This window comes from Gouania willdenowi, chromosome 16, assembly GCF_900634775.1.
Source record: "Gouania willdenowi chromosome 16, fGouWil2.1, whole genome shotgun sequence".
In the NCBI taxonomy this organism is placed as follows: domain Eukaryota; kingdom Metazoa; phylum Chordata; class Actinopteri; order Blenniiformes; family Gobiesocidae; genus Gouania; species Gouania willdenowi.
In genome coordinates this window covers 39,436,045-39,456,832 of record NC_041059.1, presented here as the reverse complement: position 1 = coordinate 39,456,832, position 20,788 = coordinate 39,436,045, and the positions used below count along the sequence as shown (strand labels likewise).

The window sequence follows — 20,788 nt, the reverse complement described above, 5'->3', positions numbered from 1 at the left end:
TCTGTCAATATGGAAACATCTGAAAAACCTCTGTTATGGCAATTTTTATATTCATCATCTTATCGTCAAATGTATGTTCATGTGTACAATTTGTCATGTTTTAATACATGATGACTCCATTACTCTTTGAACAGCTGAATCATGTTAGATTAAACAGTACAGATCGTATTGTACTCATACAACACAGAGTCTCTGCCAAAACTCAAACTCACATGCAGATATACACGAACGCACACACTATAAAGGATAGATAAGAGTGGCGCCCAATCTTCCTCATAATATACACGTCTTCATCATCCTCCAACATTTCCACTGTGGGAGCATCTGACTCCCTCCTTTTCTTTCTTTCAGGGTTGGGACCTTTTCTTTATCTGTATAAAAGCTTAAGCTTGAAACTGTTAGACAGAGCGGGTCTCTGCCTTCGAACGTCCGGCCGGACGGTCACTAATTTTTGTTCCATCTTTGTACACTCTTTTTACTTAGTTTTATAATAAACCTTTTTTATAAAATCATCAATGCTTCGCCTGGACTCCATCACTCAACCAGAGCAATAAATCATGTCTCCAAATGAGGTCAACCGCAAATTTTGCCGTAACACCTCCTCATGAAAGCATAAAACCTTGTTAGCGATATTTGAGTGTTTCTTTTTTAAAATGTCTCTGTTACCAGTTTTTATTGTGCTATTTAGATTTTGCACATTTCCGAGGGTAATGGAAACGCAGCTAGTGTCTCACCTGTTGGTCTTGACAACTGGAGTCGGCAGAACACACGTGAGTCTCCATCCGTACGCGGCCAGCGACTGCAGCAGTGGGACGTAATCAGCCTTCACCTGTAAACCCTGTGGACACAGAAACATGCTCATCAACGCCTGGTCCTGACCGTGCACCACGCAGAGGGAATAACGCCCAACATAACGTCAGAGGAAGGTGTGTGCGACACTTACTTTTTTTTAACAAATTCAAGTGGAAATTACATTCAGACACTGAATATATCCTCTACTAATACTACTACTACTACTACTACTACTACTACTACTAATACTACGACTACAACTACTACTATAACTACTACTACTACTACTACTACTACTACTACTACTACTACTACTACTACTACTACTACTAATACTACTAATACTACGACTACAACTACTACTATAACTACTACTACTACTACTACTACTACTACTACTACTACTACTACTACAACTACTACTATAACTACTACTACTACTACTGCTACTACGACTACTACTGCTACTGCTACTACTACTACTACTAATACTACTACTACTACTACTACTACTACTGCTACTACTACTACTACTATTGCTACTACTACTACTGCTACTGCTACTGCTACTACTACTACTAATACTACTACTATAACTACTACTACTACGACTACTACTACTACTACTGCTACTACTACTACTACTACTGCTACTGCTACTGCTACTGCTACTACTACTACTGCTACTACTACTACTAATACTACTACTACTAATACTACTAATACTACGACTACAACTACTACTATAACTACTACTACTACTACTACTACTACTAATACTACGACTACAACTACTACTATAACTACTACTACTACTACTGCTACTACGACTACTACTGCTACTGCTACTACTACTAATACTACTACTACTACTACTACTACTACTACTACTAATACTACGACTACAACTACTACTATAACTACTACTACTGCTACTGCTACTGCTAATACTAATACTACTGCTACTGCTACTGCTACTGCTACTGCTACTGCTACTACTGCTACTGCTACTGCTACTACTACTACTACTGCTACTACTACTACTACTGCTACTACTACTACTACTACTACTAATACTACTGCTGCTACTGCTACTGCTACCGCCGCCGCCGCCACTGCCGCCACCGCCACCGTCACTACTATTGCTACTGCTACTGCTACTGCTGCTACTACTACTACTACTACTACTACTACTACTACTACTACTACTACTACTACTTGCATGTTCTTGGAAACTCCCACACTTACACAGTTTGTCTTTGTAAACAGGTGGACAGAGTCAGAAATGTCTAATCACACACAAAATCTGACGTTATATAATGCGATACGACGGACTTCAGCTTCTGAAATGTGAATGTATTTATGACACGGAATAAACCACATATTTTAGACAATATTACACATTTCCTCCATATTTTTCACAATAAACCTTGAAACCTGCGTCTTTACATTTTTTTTTAACTCAAAGACTTTCATCACAGCCACAAATATGTGACTGTCTAATCAGTGAGCCACAAATTCTATATTTCCCTGTCATTTCTGTGTGTTTTTCTCTACGTTTGTATATTGTTTGAAGTCATTTTGTGTATTCTTGTTTTTTTTGTGTATTTCTTGTCCTTTTCTGTATTTTTTGTAAATGTTCTTGTGCTTTTGTGTATTTTTGCTGTTTTTCTGTATGTTTTTGGAGTTATTCAGTGTATTTTTTGCTGTTTTGTACCACATTTTGTATATATTTTATCTTTTGTTTAGTTTTGTGTGTTTTTATGTAATTTTGCATATTTTCTGGAGTCATTTTGTGCATTTTTGATGTTTTGTGTATTTGTTGTCCTGTTGGATACTGTCTGCATATCAGTCCATGTACAGCTTCTTCTGCTCACTGTTTACTGTCCCCAGGCTGCTGCTAGCATGCTACGCTAACTATCGCTCAGCTCTACTTTACATCATCTTAGAAACATTTCTAGTCAGGTGGGCTAATGTTAGCTTTAGCATGCGTAGCAAACGGCCTGATGTCAAATCTCACACTAAATCTTGCGTGATCTCATGCTTGTTTCGGTGCATTTCTGCTGTTACTAAATTTGAAGCTAATATCAATATTTAACCTTAATAAGCATGTTTGGCACAATTTCAGGAAGTTTAACATAAGGTGATCATACGTCTGGATTTACCCAGACATGTCCTCTTTTCATGTCTTGTCCTGTGGCACGTACTGAGTTTACCTCCGTACTGAAATTATAACCCTAATCCTAACCCTAAACTAACCCTAACCCTAAACTAACACTAACCCCAAGGTAACCCTAACCCTAACCCAATAAACAAATAAAACACGTGTCCGTTCACTTTGAAAACAAAAATAAGCAAAAATTAATTATTATATTTTTTTAGCAAAACTTCCTTTTCCCGTAGTGTGCATATACACGCTCAGTACGATGCGCACTCAGTACATGACACTCGGCTGTCCAGGGATAATTTACAAATTAATGAAATTCTCCAGGTTTTCTAGGGACTCTGAACACATCTCGGGGAACAGGTTAATATAAAAGATAGTAACTTTAAGTAAGCTAAGGAGTTGCTCTTTACAATTAATTACGGTATTTTTACTCACACTTGATGAAATTATTAAAGATGCCGCTTAGTTTTGACAAAATCATCGCACACGAGTAAAAGAGAAAGATGAGGAAAGTCCAAGAGAAAGATTAAAATAGACCAAAAAACAGTAGATTTAAATGAAAAGGTTCTTTATTGAAATGTACTTAGGGCTCTCTATTCCCGTGTGCGTAAGTCCTAAAAGCATTGCAAGCGGCGCTGTTTCTGGCTGTGTGCTATTCTCCCCCTGTATTTAAGTCAGTCGCTGTGCGCCTTCATCCCAGTTACACACTGTGGGTGGAGCAGCCCTGAAATGTGGGTGTTCAGATTCAAATCTGGCTTCTCCGGTGTGCGTAAGTCCTTTTCCTCTTACGTTCTTCTAACCCTGGAAAAAGTGCAGCGTCCCCATGAGGTGAAACATTATTTTACACTAGAAATATGGACTTAGTTACATTTGAAGCCACACAAACTCGTGCGCTCAGCTGCTGCTGTGTGATTAATTAAAACTCTGACAGACGCAGACTTCTGTCCACGTTGGTCACAGTGATTCAACTATTTTCATACTATGTCCAACATAAATTCACAGTTTGATCCACTACAGAGTGAAACAAGCTGTCATATGCAGATGAGGAGGAACAAAACTGTTCCCACACATATATTAATGAGGCTTAGCTCAGGTCACTTTAAACTAGGGATGTAACGATTCACTCAACTCCCGATACGATTCGATTCACGATACTGGGTTCACGATACGATTCTCCTCAACGATTTATTTTACAAAATGGGACTGTAGACAAATTTTTTTTTGGGAAAATACTGTATTATTTTCCTTTTATATTTCATCGTCAAAAGAATCCCTTGATAAACTATTCAAAACAATGCAATTTAACTAAAAATAAATCTTGAATGAAATAAATAAAGGAATAATACAAATGAAAATGAAGCCTATCAATTTAAATTCTAGTTCTATATTAAACAATGCAAAACTGCATAATAGTTCTTTTTCTTTTAAAAGTGCAACTGAAAATGTATTTTGTGCCTTAACAATTGGACTTTAAAAAAAAAAAACCGTGATTGCACTGATTTACGTCATATTTGTTTGGACCAGCAGAGGGTGCTGGTAACACAGTGGTCGGTTGGCATGCAGATATCTTGCAGTGAAGAAGAGAAGCTATGCTAGCAGACAGAGCTAATAGAAAAACGTGACTTTTACAGATATTCAAGTAATATTACAGATATTCTTTCGGTGCTAAAGGGGCAATGAATCATTTATTAACATATTTAAGAGTAGAAGGCGGCCAGAAAGAAAGTATTAACAGACTCCGCCCGCCGCCTACACTTGTGTATAGCGCCATCTGCTGGTTAAAAAAAGTACTGTGATTCAATTTTCAGAAAATCGATATCAACCGTGATACCTATGAATCTATTTTTAACTGCCTTACGATTAATCGTTACATCCCTACTTTAAACTATTTATATTTAAAACTGTGTATTATGGAAGTTAATAGGTCTGTTTCACTGTAAACATCCCTCTGTATTAAAGCAGGACGATATGTGGACACGTTATTTCCTCATATCTCCAGCGCTCTCTCTAACTGATGATGATGATAATCAAGGAGAGAGATTTTAACTGTGACTCAAACAGAAGAATCATCAATCACACTGCAATAATCTGATCAATGATCAGATCATATCAACCTGTTACATTGTTTATCAATGAAGGCGTTTCAAATTAAAAGTGAACTTTATCATTTTCATGGATTTCAATGACATTTACAAGCGTTGAGAAAACTCCATGTTCTGTGATTTCTAGACAACCCAAAAAAAATTACATCACCGCCTCCTTTCCTTCAGCCCGCCTTTATTCACTGACTACGCGGTTTTGCTCTAATTACCCGCAGTGGGCGTGTCAAAAAGCGCTTAAGTCCGACGGGAGAATAGACCCCTAAATTATTATTTACTATTCTATAAGCCTTGAGTTTTTTGTTGTATTTTTAATTTCTAGGAGATGTTGCTCATTGTTTTTTTTAAGATTTTTTTTTCAATATGAAATATTAAATTAAATGTTAAAATGCATAATAAAGGTTATTGATTTAAGTCCCCACTGATAACAATTTTTATTATAATGATAAAAAATATTTTTTAAACCTTATTGACAAAAAATACTTATTTATCACATTGTATTTTGCCATTGCAAAGTAGATGTATGAAAACTTTGAGTACGTTGAGTATGACGAGGTCAACCTTAGAGTCCTCTTTTATGGAAATCAAAATATGGTCATGCTATTTAACAGCATGTGACGACTCCGATTGCGGAAAGACAAGGAAACGGAACAAGAATTGGGGAAATTCTGTAACAAAAAAATCAGAGTGACGTTAGCAGCTTTGTACACAACACAGTACGACAACAGTGACATAGGCAGACAACACAGCCTCTGTGTGTGTGTGTGTGTGTGTGTGTGTGTGTGTGTGTGTGTGTGTGTGTGTGTGTGTGTGTGTGTGTGTGTGTGTGTGTGTGTGTGTGTGCGTGTGTGTGTGTGTGTGTGTGTGTGTACACAGCTCTGTTGTGAACACTTTAACACTGTTTGCAATGATTAAATGAGCTGTAGTCGTGTTTACTCAGTAATGGATTTCAACCAAGCACAGAACCATGAAGTACATGAGTATACGCACAAACACACACACACACACACGCACGCATGCACAAACACACACACACGTACAAACACACACACACACACACACACACACACACACACACACACACACACACACACTGAAGAACCTGCTTCTTGTAAACACTTACAGTTCAGATATAGTGTACAAGTGGAAAAACATCTAAAGCTAAAAAAAATACTTGGATACTAGGGATGGGCAATATTGACAAAAAATATAATCCCGAAAATTTCTAGTGTTTATCACAATAAGATAAAAATCACGATAAATAAAAACTATAAATAAAAAAAATTCACAACTTAGTGTAAAAAAGCACATGAAATGCATAAATAACTCCAATAATGTTTTTTACTGCTGATGAATCTTGTTTATTTCATTTTTGATAATGAGTTATATAAAGTTATGATTGATAAATATTTCTCTGAAATATTTCTCTGAAATATTTCAGAGAAATATTTCTCTGAAATATTTCTCTGAAATATTTCTCTGATTTTCTATAATTAAACCAGATCAAGCTGATGATGTAATCATTCAGTATATTTATGTGTAATAATCTCAATAGTATCCTCCATGAACTGCCACCTTAACGTGGTGGAGGGGTTTGAGTACCCGAATGATCCTGGGAGCTATGTTGTCTTAATGTCCCTGGTAGGGTCTCCCAAGGCAAACAGGTCCCAGGTGACGGGTCCGACTAAGAGCGGTTCAATAGCCATATATGAAAGAGAAAAAACAAAGGCAGTTCACGTCGCCCGGATTGGCGCTACCGGGGCCCCACCTTGGAGCCAGGCCCGGGGTTGGGGCTCGAGTACGAGCGCCTGGTGGCTGGGGCTTTGCCCACGGGCCCCGGCCGGGCAGAGCCCGAAAGGATGACGTGGGCCCGCCCTCCCGTAGGCCCACCACCCGCAGGAGGGATCATATGAGGCCGGTGTAGTGTGGATCGGGCAGTCGTCCAGGGCCGGGGCCTTGGCGATCTGATCCCGGGCTACAGAAGCTAGCGTTAGGGACGTGGAATGTCACCTCTCTGGCAGGGAAGGAGCCTGAGCTTGTGTGCGAGGTGGAGAAGTTTGGACTAGATATAGTCGCTCTCACCTCGACACATAACGAGGGCTCTGGAACCAGCCTTCTCGACAGGGGTTGGACTCTCTTCTACTCTGGAGTCGCCAATAGTGAGAGGCGCCGGGTGGCTATAGTTCTTGCCCCCCCGACTTAGTGCCTGTACGTTGGAGTTTACCCAGGTAGACCCTGGCCCTAAAACCTGTTAATGCTCTGATTGGTCATTATTCTAATACTGACAATAATGTTGATCATGTGATCCTCACATTAGATGGAATCTCTTGTCTGTGAGTGCGCCGTTATAAAAGTTAACACAACTGGTTTACGTCTGTCAACACGTGTGACTACAACATGTTCTGCACTTACACTGAGTAAAGTCAGCTAATCCCATTTCTTTGTTCCAATAAACACATTTTCCATCCAGACGGACACACATCCAGGTCCTGGGAGCTCAGAGAGCTTAGCACCACAATCCTCAACTCCACACATTATTTACACAAGAGTCACTCTCTGAATTCCTGGAGGAGGCGCACATCATCTCCTCCGTCTTTGATTGGTTTGAATTGGATGGTCTCCAAAGCAAAGCAGAGAGCAACGATTCCACACTATACAGAACAAGCACACATGGCTGTTACAGTGACACTGTGAATGGCTCCAGGCACGTCTCACCCAATGTGACACCCACACTTTCATAAAAACCAAAATGTATCGCCCTCACTTTTTACAGAGGGATCCATCGTTGAAAACGTATTGGTCTGGTTAGATTGATTGAATGGTGATCAGCCAATCACAGCCAGCCATTTAACAAAGCCACCAATCTAAAATGGTAAACAAGTAAAGTGTAACAGCTGGCAAGAAATGGCCCAAAAGTGGCAAAAATGTGGCAAGAATCTTCACCGTCCACTCTCGTTAAAAAATTGTACCCCGCCATGGGAGGGGCTGACATCACAGTGGTCCGTCATGAATTGGCTTTGACAGGTGAAGTCGTGGGACGTTAGAAGAAGCAAAATGAAGGAAGAGAAATTAAATAATTCTGCTTTCTCTGCTTATCTGCTGACTCAGCATGGATAAAGACAGGTAGGACCCATTTAAACGCTTTTCAAAAAAAAGCAAAGGAACATGAACAAACTACATTTGATGATTTCAAATCTTGAATATGTCCATATTTTGTAAACTAGGTCTTAAATTATATTTTGTCAGGTCTTAAATTATGTATATTCATTTACCACTTCATTTTTCATCCCCATTTTTATTTAATCACTTGTTACACTAACTAAAACACTAAAACAAATAGGTAAAATATGAAAAAATAAAATAAAAAAACAAAACATATTAAATTCCATGAAGTGTAATAACCCTGACACACACTCACTCATATTGTATGCTACCAGAGTTTCTCAAATTTTGGCCTTTTTAACTATTGTTTGCTCAGTAAAGCCACCCCTTACCTATCACATGCCACTCTTGTCTGCTTTTGGCCCATTTTAGTCACTTTACACTCTTTTCTTGCCACATTTTTGCCACTTTCTGGCTACCTGTTACCATGTCTACCTCCACTCAGAAAAACGAAAAACTGGGTGAACCTATGCGCTCCTGCTCAAACGACAGCAGAGTTTATTAGTGGTTTATACAGTTCTCCATAACAGGAAAACCAAAAAAGTTGTATCAGTAATAACGTGGACGTATTTTGTTTTAGTAATCCGTTTTGATTTGTTCTGAATGTGTTTCTGTTTATGCTTAAATGACAGCTGAGGTTTGTTTAATAATATTCTCAGACTCAGTCAGATTAGGCGGTTTAACCACTAATCCACTCAGATTATCGTACACAAGGTCAGACCTGACGTGAGATCTGATCATAGCGTCACTATTGGTAAATACTGAAGCTTGCATGAGTTTGGTGGAACGCACGTCGTATGCTGAAATCTGAACATACCAACGGTTGATAAATGAGGACCATCATCTCCTCCTGTTACGTTATTCTATCTCATCTGATTTAATTTGATAATAAATTCTCATGTTAACCCATCTCATCTGGTGCTATCTAATACCCACGTCTCAAACTCAAGGCCCAGTAGCCAAATCCGACCCTTTAAAGCTCCCAATTCGGCCTGCAGAAGAGAGTAAAAAATGACAGCCATGACTTATTGTGTAAATGACAAACTTATACAGTTGTACATATCTCAGTACCTCCAAATACACAATTTCAATGAAACGGCACATTTTTCTCATGATTATATCACATGATGGCAGTCATTTTGACTGAGTTTGACACCCCTAATCTAATGCATCTCTTACGTGAGTTTGTGCTGTTTCGGCAGCAGTTGGAGGACTCGTACACTCTGGTAAACTTGAGGTCTAATGTTGCGTCTAAATGAAATCATTACGGCGGCTAGTGAGACGCGCTACGTGAGGTTTTTATGCTCCCGCAGTCCCCGGCTGTGCCTCTGCAAACGACCGAGGTCAACAGGTTGTTTGGACGCAGCCACATAATGACCAGGATAAGACGGCGCAGGAAAAAGCTCCACGCGTGGCGTTGTCACGGCAACTGAGGACTCACTTTGTGCCACGTCTAGTCTCTGTGTTTTGTTTTCTTTCAATCGGGGGATATGAACACAGACATCTCTGAGCCATCAGTGTTTGTGTGTGATAAGTTTTTATTACATAATGAGCTCATTAGCTGACAGTGGTCCACATGTAGCAAAGATAGCTCGTTACTATCTGTTACAGAGGTTTGTGTTTGGGAACCAGCTTCGTTACTTAATTTTTTAACTCAGAGATGGCCAACCTTTATCACAGTGGAAGCACTAAAACGTGATTGTCTGATCTGAGGGCCACATTTTCCTATATTTCTTAGTCATATCTTTGTGTTTTTTCTCTGTTTGTAAATTATTTGGATGTCATTTTGGGAATATACTACAAAAGCTGGATTCCCTCGCTACCTTCCAGTGTGTGCTGTACTACGACACTGGTTAACTTCTTACTGGCATAAATCACCATGGTAACTTAGGTTGAACACCTAACCTGGTCGGGACCAGGTTTTGTTCTAGATAACATCTGAGTGGAACACAAAAGCCCCCCCGCCTCCTGACCAATCAGTTCTCTTATAAAGGCGACCTGTCCAATAAAAGAGCATCATTGTGTGAACACTTTTCTGGGTTGATCTGATGTGACGCCTGACAGGAGAGAGAATATTTATCCTTTATTTACCATCACATCCTATAGGAAACATATGAGTTTATATCTGATGGACTGACCTACATTAGTAGCTGATAATGTGTTTGCGGTCGGACATTTTCAAAATAATAATGAATTAACTCATTCATTCATTGTGACACAGAGAGCCTCAGTCCTGTAAGATAATATAAAATACTAATATTATCCACCCTTCGATGTAGGCTGATGTGTATGAATGCAGCATCAGAGCCACAGACAAGGTAAAAGCGAAACTGATCAGTGTCTGTTTATTCTCCCATGAATTAATATTGTATAATCTCATCATTTAAGAATCAACACTCATCATTTCCTGCATTCATTCCTTTTTGGTCTGAATTATTGATTTTAATTCTTCGTATTTTTAAAGAGTTATTCCTCAATTGTGACGTAAATTGCTTCTCTATGATTGTGATTGGTCTGACGCTTTAATCTCCTCCTGTCACAGGAGCCTTAACCGAGAGAATTGATATTGGGTGAAGCCTGCTAAAGATAAAGGCTAAAGATAAATCCAGGATAAACAGTAGTTATCAGGCTTCGCAGTTCAGGCCCTTTGTGTATAGTTTTTCTTTTGTTTTGTGTGTTTTTCTGTCATTTTGTATATTCTTTGGAGTTGTTTCTGTATTTTTGATGTTATGTGTATTTTTTGTCCTGTTGTATATGTTTTTGTAGTCACTGTGTATTTCTGCTGTAGTTTTGTGTGTTCACGTTTGGGTGCTCCACCTCTCTGCTCCATGTCTAGATATCAGTCCATTTACAGCTTCTTGTGCTCACTGTTTACTATCCTCAACTGCTGCTAGCCTGCTACGCTATGCTATGCTAACTGCCGCTGAGCTCTAAAGTTTACGTAGTCTCATTTCTAATGAGGTTCAGAGCTTGCGTGTTACAGAAATCAAATCTATTCTGCATTGATCTGTCTTTGACAATAGAGACTTTTGTGATGCAAACGCTTTTCTGTACTTTTCAGCTCATGTTCGTTAAACGTTTTTGAGTGTCTCTCCATGAGAAAACCGCAGCATCATTAAATTATAATCCTCAGATTTACAATTAAAAACCGTTTAGCGACTGCTCCCGAATGCTTGGTTTCACTGGGATGATAATAACTTTGATCTGTTTATTATCCTTCTTCTCTCCCTGAAAACTTTGCCGACTAAATAAAAAGGAATAAAGCATCATTTATATTTTATGTTGTGGCAGTACTAATAACACCTATAAACAAGGCCTTTTCCCGCGGTAACCAGGGAGACCTGATCATTTTCCAAAAGCACAAGCAACCTTTGCATTTCCCTCCAGAGGTTGTTTGCTGTGATCATAGGTGTAGCAGCAGCAGCAGCAGCTCCTAATTAGAGTAACAAACGTCCCTGCCAGGGTTATTGTTCCAGTAAGAGGCGTTTTTCAAGGGTCACTAACGGAAAAGAGAGGCTTCCTCCCATTCCCACACTATAATCTCACTTTTATGTGCTGAGATTTAGGCTTTCAGGAGATTTATTGGACGTCCTCTGCAAGTGGGAATGGACTTTGATTATTTTTTTCCTTCTGAAGTTCATTCGCCATCACTGATGAGGGTAACAGTGTAACACTGAAATGACAGTGTGAGATAGAGTGACCAAATCAGGAAGCAGCTGAGACGAGAGTGTGATAGAGTGACCAATCAGGAAGCAGCTCAGTAAGACAGTGAGACAGAGGCTGAATATTCCCTCACACCCGCTTACGGAAACTCAAGAAGACTGACAATCATGTCAGTAACCAACGCAATAATATCCCTTGAACAACTTTAAATAATCTAAAAGCCATATCTTATTATATGTAAACCATATTATCAGATTATAACTGATCAGAGACATTTAGCCACATTATGTTTTAATCAACATAATTCATATTTCTGTGTGGAAGGTGAGTGTGAGCAACCATTCTCAATGTGACGTTTTTTAGTTTCACTTTCACTGTTAACTTCTTTTCCTTTGATTTAGATTCAAACCTTGTCATTTTTTAGATTATATCAGCGGAAAGTGTTATAAATTAGCTTTTAGTCCATTTTTGGAAATGTGTAGTTTTTTCACCACAGCAGACGTCACTGTCGCAGCCGTTGGACATCATCCAGTGCAGAGGTTCTCAAACAGTGTGCCGCAGCACACTGGTGTGCCATGAGGCAAGTTCGGGTGTGCCGTGACAACCATAAATGATTATTTCGGGCCATATAAAATCCAAGTTAAAAGAATCGTGGACGGAATCACGAAATCGTAAAACAGAATCTACTGTTGAATGCGGAAATGGACAGAATCAGCATGAAACGCCGACCAGGTTAGGTGTTCGACGTAAGTTACTATGGTGATTTAGCCCGGTAAGAAGGTAGCCAGTGTTGTAGTACAGCACACACAGAATAAATCCAGGATCCAGGCGATAAGAGGAAATCCAGCTTCATAGTACAGACCCTGTGTGTATTTTATGTCGTTTTGCATGTTATTATCTATCTTTGTCATCATTTTGTGTATTCTGGGAGTCACTTTGTATATATAGGAGACCAAGCCTGCGAGGCCTGGGGATGTACGCATACGTGGTTCGTAGGACAAGCGGTGCTGGGAAACCTATTGTTTTTGTTCTGATTTTTATTCATTGTATTTTTCCACGGGTAAAAGTGGTGCTGCGGCTAAACCGTGAAAGGGAGAGTGATGCAATTTGGAGGGTTGGTCCAGACCACTCAGCTTACCGCTGACGCAAAAACTCACATATGTCAGCAAGCAGGTGGGGCTATAACCAAGGTCAATGCGTTTTGGCCTATAACTCCCACACCGTATGTCACATTCAAAAACCTCATCATTCCCTGAATAGCACTGAATCATCTGGGCGAGGCCACGCCCATTTCCGCCAATAATTGTGTCAGGGCAAAATTGCGAAAACTGGAAAACCTTCTGTTTCAAACTCCTCCTTAGGGTTTTGTCCAATCAGCATAAAACTCAGCGGAGTCTTCAGTTAGACCTGATCTAAAGTTTAGTAAAGAATTTTGTTCGGTCAAAATATGCGCAAATTATTAACAAATAAAGTTTTCTAGCGAGCAATAAAAACGCAAACTGTTGCACATTTTTGTCAAAATGAATGTTAACTGAGATTTACAGGGTATACAGTGGGTACAGAAAGTATTCAGACTCCCTTAAATTTTTCACTCTTTGTTTCATTAAAGCCATTTGCTAAAATCAAAAATTTAATTTTATTTCTCATTAATGTAGAAATGTTTGCAAATTTATTAAAAAAGAAAAAGTGAAATATCACATGTTCATAAGTATTCAGACCCTTTGCTGTGACACTCATATTTAACTCACATACTGTCTATTTCTTCTGATCCTCCTTGAGATGGGTCTGCTCCTTCATTAGAGTCCAGCTGTGTTTGATTAAACTGATTGATTGATTGATTAGGAGAAGCACACATCTGTCTACATAAGACCTCACAGCTCACAGTGCATGTCAGAGCAAATGAGAATCATGAGGTTGAAGAAACTGCCCAAGGAGCTCAGAGACACAATTGTGGCAAGGCACAGATCTGGACAAGGTTACAAAATAATTTCTGCAGCAATCAAGGTTCCTAAGAGCACAGTGGCCTCCATAATCCTTAAATGGAAGAAGATTAGGACGACCAGACCTCTTCCTAGACCTGGTCGTCCAGCCAAACTGAGCAATCGTGGGAGAAGAGCCTTGGTGAGAGAGGTAAAGAAGAACACCACAGATCACTGTGTCTAAGCTCCAGAGATGCAGTAGGGAGATGGGAGAAGGTTCTACAACTACAACTATCACTGCAGCCCTCCACCAGTCGGGGCTTTATGGCAGGGTTACCCGACGGAACCCTCTCCTCAGAGCAAGACATATGAAAGCCTGCATAGAGTTTGTCAAAAAACACATGAAGAATTCCCAGACTATGAGAAATAAGATTCTCTGGTCTGATGAGACCAAGATTGTAACTTTTTGGAGTAAATTCTAAGCGGTATGTGTGGAGAAAACCAGTCACTGCTCATCACCTGCCCAAGTACAATCCCAACATTGAAACATGGTGGTGGCAGTCAATCATGCTTTAGGGGGTGTTTTTCAGCTGCAGGGACAGGACGACTGGTGCAATTGAAGGAAAGATGAATGCGGCCAAGTACAGAGATATCTGGAAGAAAACCTCATTCCAGAGTGGTCAAGACCTCAGACTGGGCTGAAGTTCACCTTCCAACAAGACAATGACCCTAACACACAGCTACAATAACAAAGGAAGTGTGCTCAGAACACTCTGTGACCATTGCTGACTGGTCCAACCAGAGCCCTGACCTAAACCCATTGAGCATCTCTGGAGAGACCTGAAAATGTCTGCCACCACGTTCACCATCCAACCTGACAGAACTGGAGAAGATCTACAAGAAGAATGGCAGAGGATCCCCAAATCCTGGTGTGAAAAACTTGTTGCATCATTCTCAAGAAGACTCATGGCTGTACGAGCTACTACTCAATACTGAGCAAAGGGTCTGAATACTTATGACCACGAGATATTTCACTTTTTCTTTTTTAATACATTTGCAAAAATTTCTAGATTTGTGTTTTTTCTGTCTAGATGGGGTGCTGAGTGTTTTTGATTTTAGCAAATGGCTGCAATGAAACAAAGAGTGAAAAATTTAAAGGGGGTCTGGAATACTTTACATACCAACTGTATATAGAGAAGAGCACAACCCCACCCATAACAAAAAGTGTGCCAGTAGGTGGCGCTAAAATGGATGCCAAACACATTTTTACCTGTTAACTTTCAAAAAAACCTCATATCCCACACATTCCCTGAATAGCACTGAATCACCTGGGCTGGACCACGCCCATTAACAGGCCTGTGTCGTGACACTCGCCCAAACCCGTCATCCTTTGTGACATACTTCCATGGGATTCGTAAAAACCTGGGGGCCGAGTCGCATGGGAAAGCTTGACCCCCTTTCATAACTGCTAGCAGTTCTAGTTTCACTATTGTTTTGGGTATATTTGAAATTATTTTGTGTATTTTGTTCTTGTTTTTGGCTATCTTTGTAGTCTTTTTGTGCATTTCTGTACTCAGAAGTCTGTTTTATTTATGTGTATGAAGATGCATCTTAAACATTTTTAGATTATTTATATTGGAATGAAAATGGCTCTGTGTGAAAATAAGCTGGTTAAGCACAGTTTTGCACCAGAAACAATGACTCATGTTGTATCAGGGCCCTAGATAACACCACTTTAAAACAGTGAGAATGGTAAAATAGGTGAAATGAGGGAAAGAAACTGCTAACACATTTTCAGAGATGAGGTTTCAAACGCTCGTCTTTTTAGGGAAATATTATTTAGATTGAAACAACCAGGTGCATTCTCACGCAATTAGATGCATGAACATTTCTTTTGCACGTCAAATCTTAATTAGAAATAAAAATGATTTTTAAAAATGATTTTGAAGACAAAATTTTTGCTGCAACCAAGTCTTAAGTAGGTGGCCAGAGTGTCCCAGAGTGAGTTAGAATCCAACCATTCTAAAAAAAAAGTATGTCATAAACACAACATTCAATAGTCATTAGGTTATTGTGAAGAAAAAAAAAAGCTTAATGCAAGAATACTAATAGTTTAATAACTTACAGTATTGGCCCAACAAGATGGTTTGTATGTTAAGTCATTTTGTGTGTTTTTGGTGTTATTTTGTACGTTTACTAGGGACTGAGGACATGCCCATGTCTGCTTTACAGGGTTAAGGGGGTGAATATTTTATTGAGTGCAGTGTTTCACCTTCAGCCCTTTGGCATTTGTTTGTGGCTCACAGCTGGAAGTGTTGGGTCTGAGTCCAGGCTCTGACCTTCCTGTGTCCTCTGTGAGTTTAAATGAGCTCTGCAGACAGGGACATGTTTCAGGCTTAAAGCTGGTTTGCACACTAAGAAGGTGTAAGAATAATGTCCACAGAGTAGAAATGTTCATGCTGACGGAAAATGAACTGCAACGCCTCTATTATCTGACTATTGACCTCCAAACCTGGTTTAGCTAAGCTCAGCTGACAGTGTTAATTATTTAAACTTATTAATTTAAGTTTATTATTAAACTGGCCTCTGCAATTTAATCCAACCCTGGGGAGCAGTCGGCAGCCATTTTGCGGCGCCTGGCTCAACATCCCACAGGTGAGGCTTGAACCGGGAACCCTCTGATTACAAGGCCAGCGTCCTGAACCACGAGGCCACCAATTAAGAACATCATCATAAGGCCCACGAGATCGATTATTAGAGAGTGACGGCGCATGCGCTGCAGCTTTTACAATGAATGATAAGCCAATAGGAACCAATGCTGAGACCAACAGGATGTGACATCATCTGTTATTGTCATTTTGGTCCTTTTTTTTACATGTATGTCATTTATTCTCACCCTCTCGCAATAGTGCAACAAAATGACTGCAAAAAACTAAAATATTACAGAATATACACAATACTCACAACAACAAAAAAATACACAATACAACTCCAAAAACGCACAAAAATATACATAATCAATCCAAAAATGCTAAATATAACAACACACTAACTCTTTGTTGTTTCCTGTGTTAAGGCTCATATTATTATAAATTATGTGATGAATGTTGATCATGTGACCCTCCAGAAATACACAAAACAGCAATAATACAACAAAATGACAACAAAAAATTCAATCTTACAGAATGCACGACACGACAAAACAAAAACACTCAAAATGACTCACAAAAGCAACAAAAATAGTGGTAGATTGGGTCGCCCAATAACCGAAGGGTTGGAGGTTCAAATCCCGCTCTATCAAAGTCATTGTGGTTGTGTCCTTGGGCAAGGCACTTCACCCACGTTGCCTAGTATGAATGTAGTGAGTGAGTGAGTGTTGGTGGTGCTCGGAGGGGCCAATGGCGCACTATGGCAGCCTTCCTTCTGTCAGTCTGCCCCAGGGCAGCTGTGGCTACAATAGTAGCTTACCACCACTGTGTGTGGAGTGAAAGAATAATGCCCATCAATGTAAAGCACTTTGAATGTCAATGGAAACGCGCTATACAAATCCAATGCATTAATATTATTAGAAGATTAATTTGTACCATTTTCCAGTCTTTCTTGTTGCCATTTAGTGTAATTTGGTGTTTTTATATTTTCATTGTTGATTAGTCTTTTTGTGTGTTGTTTAGTAAAAGTGTAAAGGGGCGGTGCTAGGTTATCAGCCTCCTTATCCTACGGAGTATTACACCAACAACACGTGGCTCATTTCTTTTCCTCTGCACATGTTTAGTGTGTAAAACAGCTCTGATCTGCAGCTGGGATCTCATTAAAGCTCCACACTTTTCATATTCAGATTTCAACTGAATAAATTCCCCAAAATTGGGTTTTCCTGCCTTTCCAGGTGAAGCCATTAACTGGAGGAGAGTACAAAAGAAAATATGCACGAGAAAGAAAAAAAAAAAAAACCATCCGCAATCAATATTCAGCCCATTTGTCCCATTGTAATTATTCAGGGTCTGAAACAATAAGGAAACTTTGCATACCAATTTCAGGCTGTTATCGTGGAATAATGAAGCTGACGTGCAGCTGATGGGCTTTTGTAAAAGAGTGGGATGTCAATCTGACTCCACACGCCACAGATTGCTGGGCTGAAGCGCTTTTGGATGACGTCCCGGTGGAGCGTCTGATTGGATCTGCTCAACGCTGGCTGTTTGTCTGCCGTCGCTCTCTTGATGTTTCCGAGGAAGCTTTGAAATCCGTTCAACGTCCAATAGCTAAGCTATTCATCTCAGGCGGGAGAAGGCGGGAGGCCTCCTTATTGGCACATGTGTCGATCAGAAAGGGCAAAAGTCTGCCTTCACACATGGACAAACCGTCGGCTACAGAAAAGTGAAAATTCAATTACAGAGATAGAATCTGAGAAGGCTCGCGGGATCAGATGCACTCACAACGTGCGTGGGCACAGTCAGCATGTAAACACACAAACAAATATGTGCTAACCCTCGCAGAAATCCATCAGCAGCCTGGAAGGTGGAGGATTGACGTTAATACGGCGGGCGAATACGGGCTTGTTTGGTGCAGATAAGACGAGTGTGAAAGATGTGCCTCACAGGAAAGTAGGAAGAAAAAAAACCAACAGAAGGCCTGGGGGCCACATGTGACCCTCACTCTAATAATGTGCAACCGCCCAAGTAAACGCACAAAATTACAAAGATATACACAAAACAAAAGCAGAAATACACAAAATGACTACAAAAACATACAAAATGACAGAAAATACACAAAACAACAAAATGACAGAAAATACACAAAACAACAAAATACACAAAATGACTAAAAGAATACACAAAAGGATAACAAAAACATACAAAATGATAGAAATACACACAAAACATAAGCAGAAATACACAAAACAGCTGAAATACACAAAATGACTACAAGAACATACAAAATGATAGAGATTTACACAAAACAACAGTAGAAATACATAAAATGTCTACACGCACACATGCACAAAATTACTTTTAACACAAAACAACATTAACACAGAGTTAATAGGTGGTTTCCTGTGTTAATTGCTCTGATTGGTCGTTATTATAATGCTGACATGAATAATGCTGATCATGTGACCCTCTGATCAGATACAGTCAGTCATTGTTTGTGGCCCCGCCCCCTGTGATTAAGGCAGCCAATCACTGAGCTAAAGTCTCTCACTCACGTCGATGACGGTCCACTGCTCGACCACGATGGCATCGTAACCCGTGGCAATGGCACTCGTCGCGCCCTCTCTCGCCTCCTGGAAGATGAAGACGCTCTGAACCGATTTAGGGAGCAGATCTACAAGAATAGAGAGAGAAGAAGAAGAATGTTACATGTGATCTACAGAGAGAGAAGAAGAAGAAGAAGTTTTTTTTCGATTGCTAAACATAATTAGTCTAAACTGAAGTTACGTGTTCTAAACTCTGAACACAGTATGCTTGTCCATCATGATCTCAGCTCAATAGTTAATATCATCACCAACAAAACATTTCATACACGTCTCAAAAGAAGCTCATTCAACCACAACAGTAGCAAATAATGTCACCGTGGAAACACACACAGAACTTTAGGATATTTACATAACCCTTGTTCTATTTCATAATATTTTGTGAGATGTCTTACTATGGGATGTGGTAGCTCCCGTGTTGTAGACATGCTTATCAAGTGGATACCAGCCCGCAGGGCAGAAGTATGTACACATCAGGACAGTAGAACCACCCGTGCCACACACAGGGCAGAAACATCCAGCATGTAAGAACGAATAAACGTGAGGGGCAAGGTCCAACTCACCGCCACACAGATGTCCGAGACAGACCCCGAGTGGATTAGCATGGGAGACAAACAACTGATCGCTGCTCCTGAGGCTCCTTGTACACAACACATGAGGCAGCTGCTCATCTTGTAAGGCAAAAAAAAAGCCAAAAAGTCAAAGGGAGAACATGAGGCCACCACCTTCAAAATGATCCTTGCATCACCCGAGAAAAGCTGAGCGCATGACGGGTGCACCGAGAGCACATGGATGTCACTGACCTGCTTAGCTGAGGCCAGTGCCAGTAACAAAACAGCCTTCAAAGAGGCAAACTTTAGGCTCTCCTTCTCTAGTGGTTTGAACGAAGGACGTTTAAGTCTCTCCAGAACCACCGCCAGAACCCACGGTGGTACCAGTTGTCCAGACACGTGGAGGAGCCTGCATGCTCCATTCATAAACCGGCAGATAAGCGGGTGCTGGCTCGCCGGTTTCTCCCCAAAGGCTTTGCGCATGTCAATCAGGTCCTGTAGGAATGACAAAATCACTCCCACTGGGCACTGAAAAAGGGATGTGACTCCTCTGGAGACACCATCCCTCAAATATCCTCCACTTACAATCATAAAGAGCTCCAGAGAAGGAGGCTCAAGCACTCTGTATGGTGGAAACCACACTCTGTGAGAGTCCCACGGCTAACAGAGTGTGTCAGGAACCCGGGGCCCCCCAGTGTCGCAGAGCCACGCCTCACTCTAACGTAACAACACTCTCCGTGTGCCATGGGCTCAAATGGGCCACACAGCACTCAGCCCACCCACAGCTGGAATTGCCACATGTGGAGGCGTCTGAGGCAGATCACAAGAATTGCTGAAGCCATCAACCCGAGTAACAGAAAAGCTCGGTGAAAAGCGCCGAGTGCAGGGACAGTCCCAGGAAAACTATGTCCAACCCAGGGCAGGGCTGCAAGCGCGTCCAACTCTCGCCTTTTTTGAGGGAGAGAGAGGGTAAACGCTGTTTGTCTGCTCATCATGAGAGGCTCCATCCGCCATGTGGAGGAGCCCTCTACCAGCGGCAGACCATCCACTACGAGAGGACCCATCCGTGGTATGGTGGTGCCCTCTCTCCGTGGCAGCCCGCCGACCAAGAGGAGCCCCATTCGTGGTGCGGTGGCACCCTCTCTCGGAAAACTGCCATACCTCCGGGACGAGCATGCACTGCTTGG

The 20,788-nt window shown here is 40.6% G+C and overlaps 1 protein-coding gene across 1 annotated transcript in view; it reads right to left on the bottom strand.

Moving 5' to 3' along the window:
* rftn1b (raftlin, lipid raft linker 1b) overlaps window positions 1-20,788 on the bottom strand; it is a 139,727-nt gene that overhangs the window by 17,631 nt on the left and 101,308 nt on the right. The window contains exons 7-8 of the mRNA XM_028470047.1: window positions 19,003-19,121; window positions 735-838 (exon numbers count right to left, since the gene is read on the bottom strand). Of these exons, the coding sequence (XP_028325848.1) occupies window positions 735-838; window positions 19,003-19,121 (223 nt within the window). The remainder of the gene's footprint in view (window positions 1-734; window positions 839-19,002; window positions 19,122-20,788) is intronic.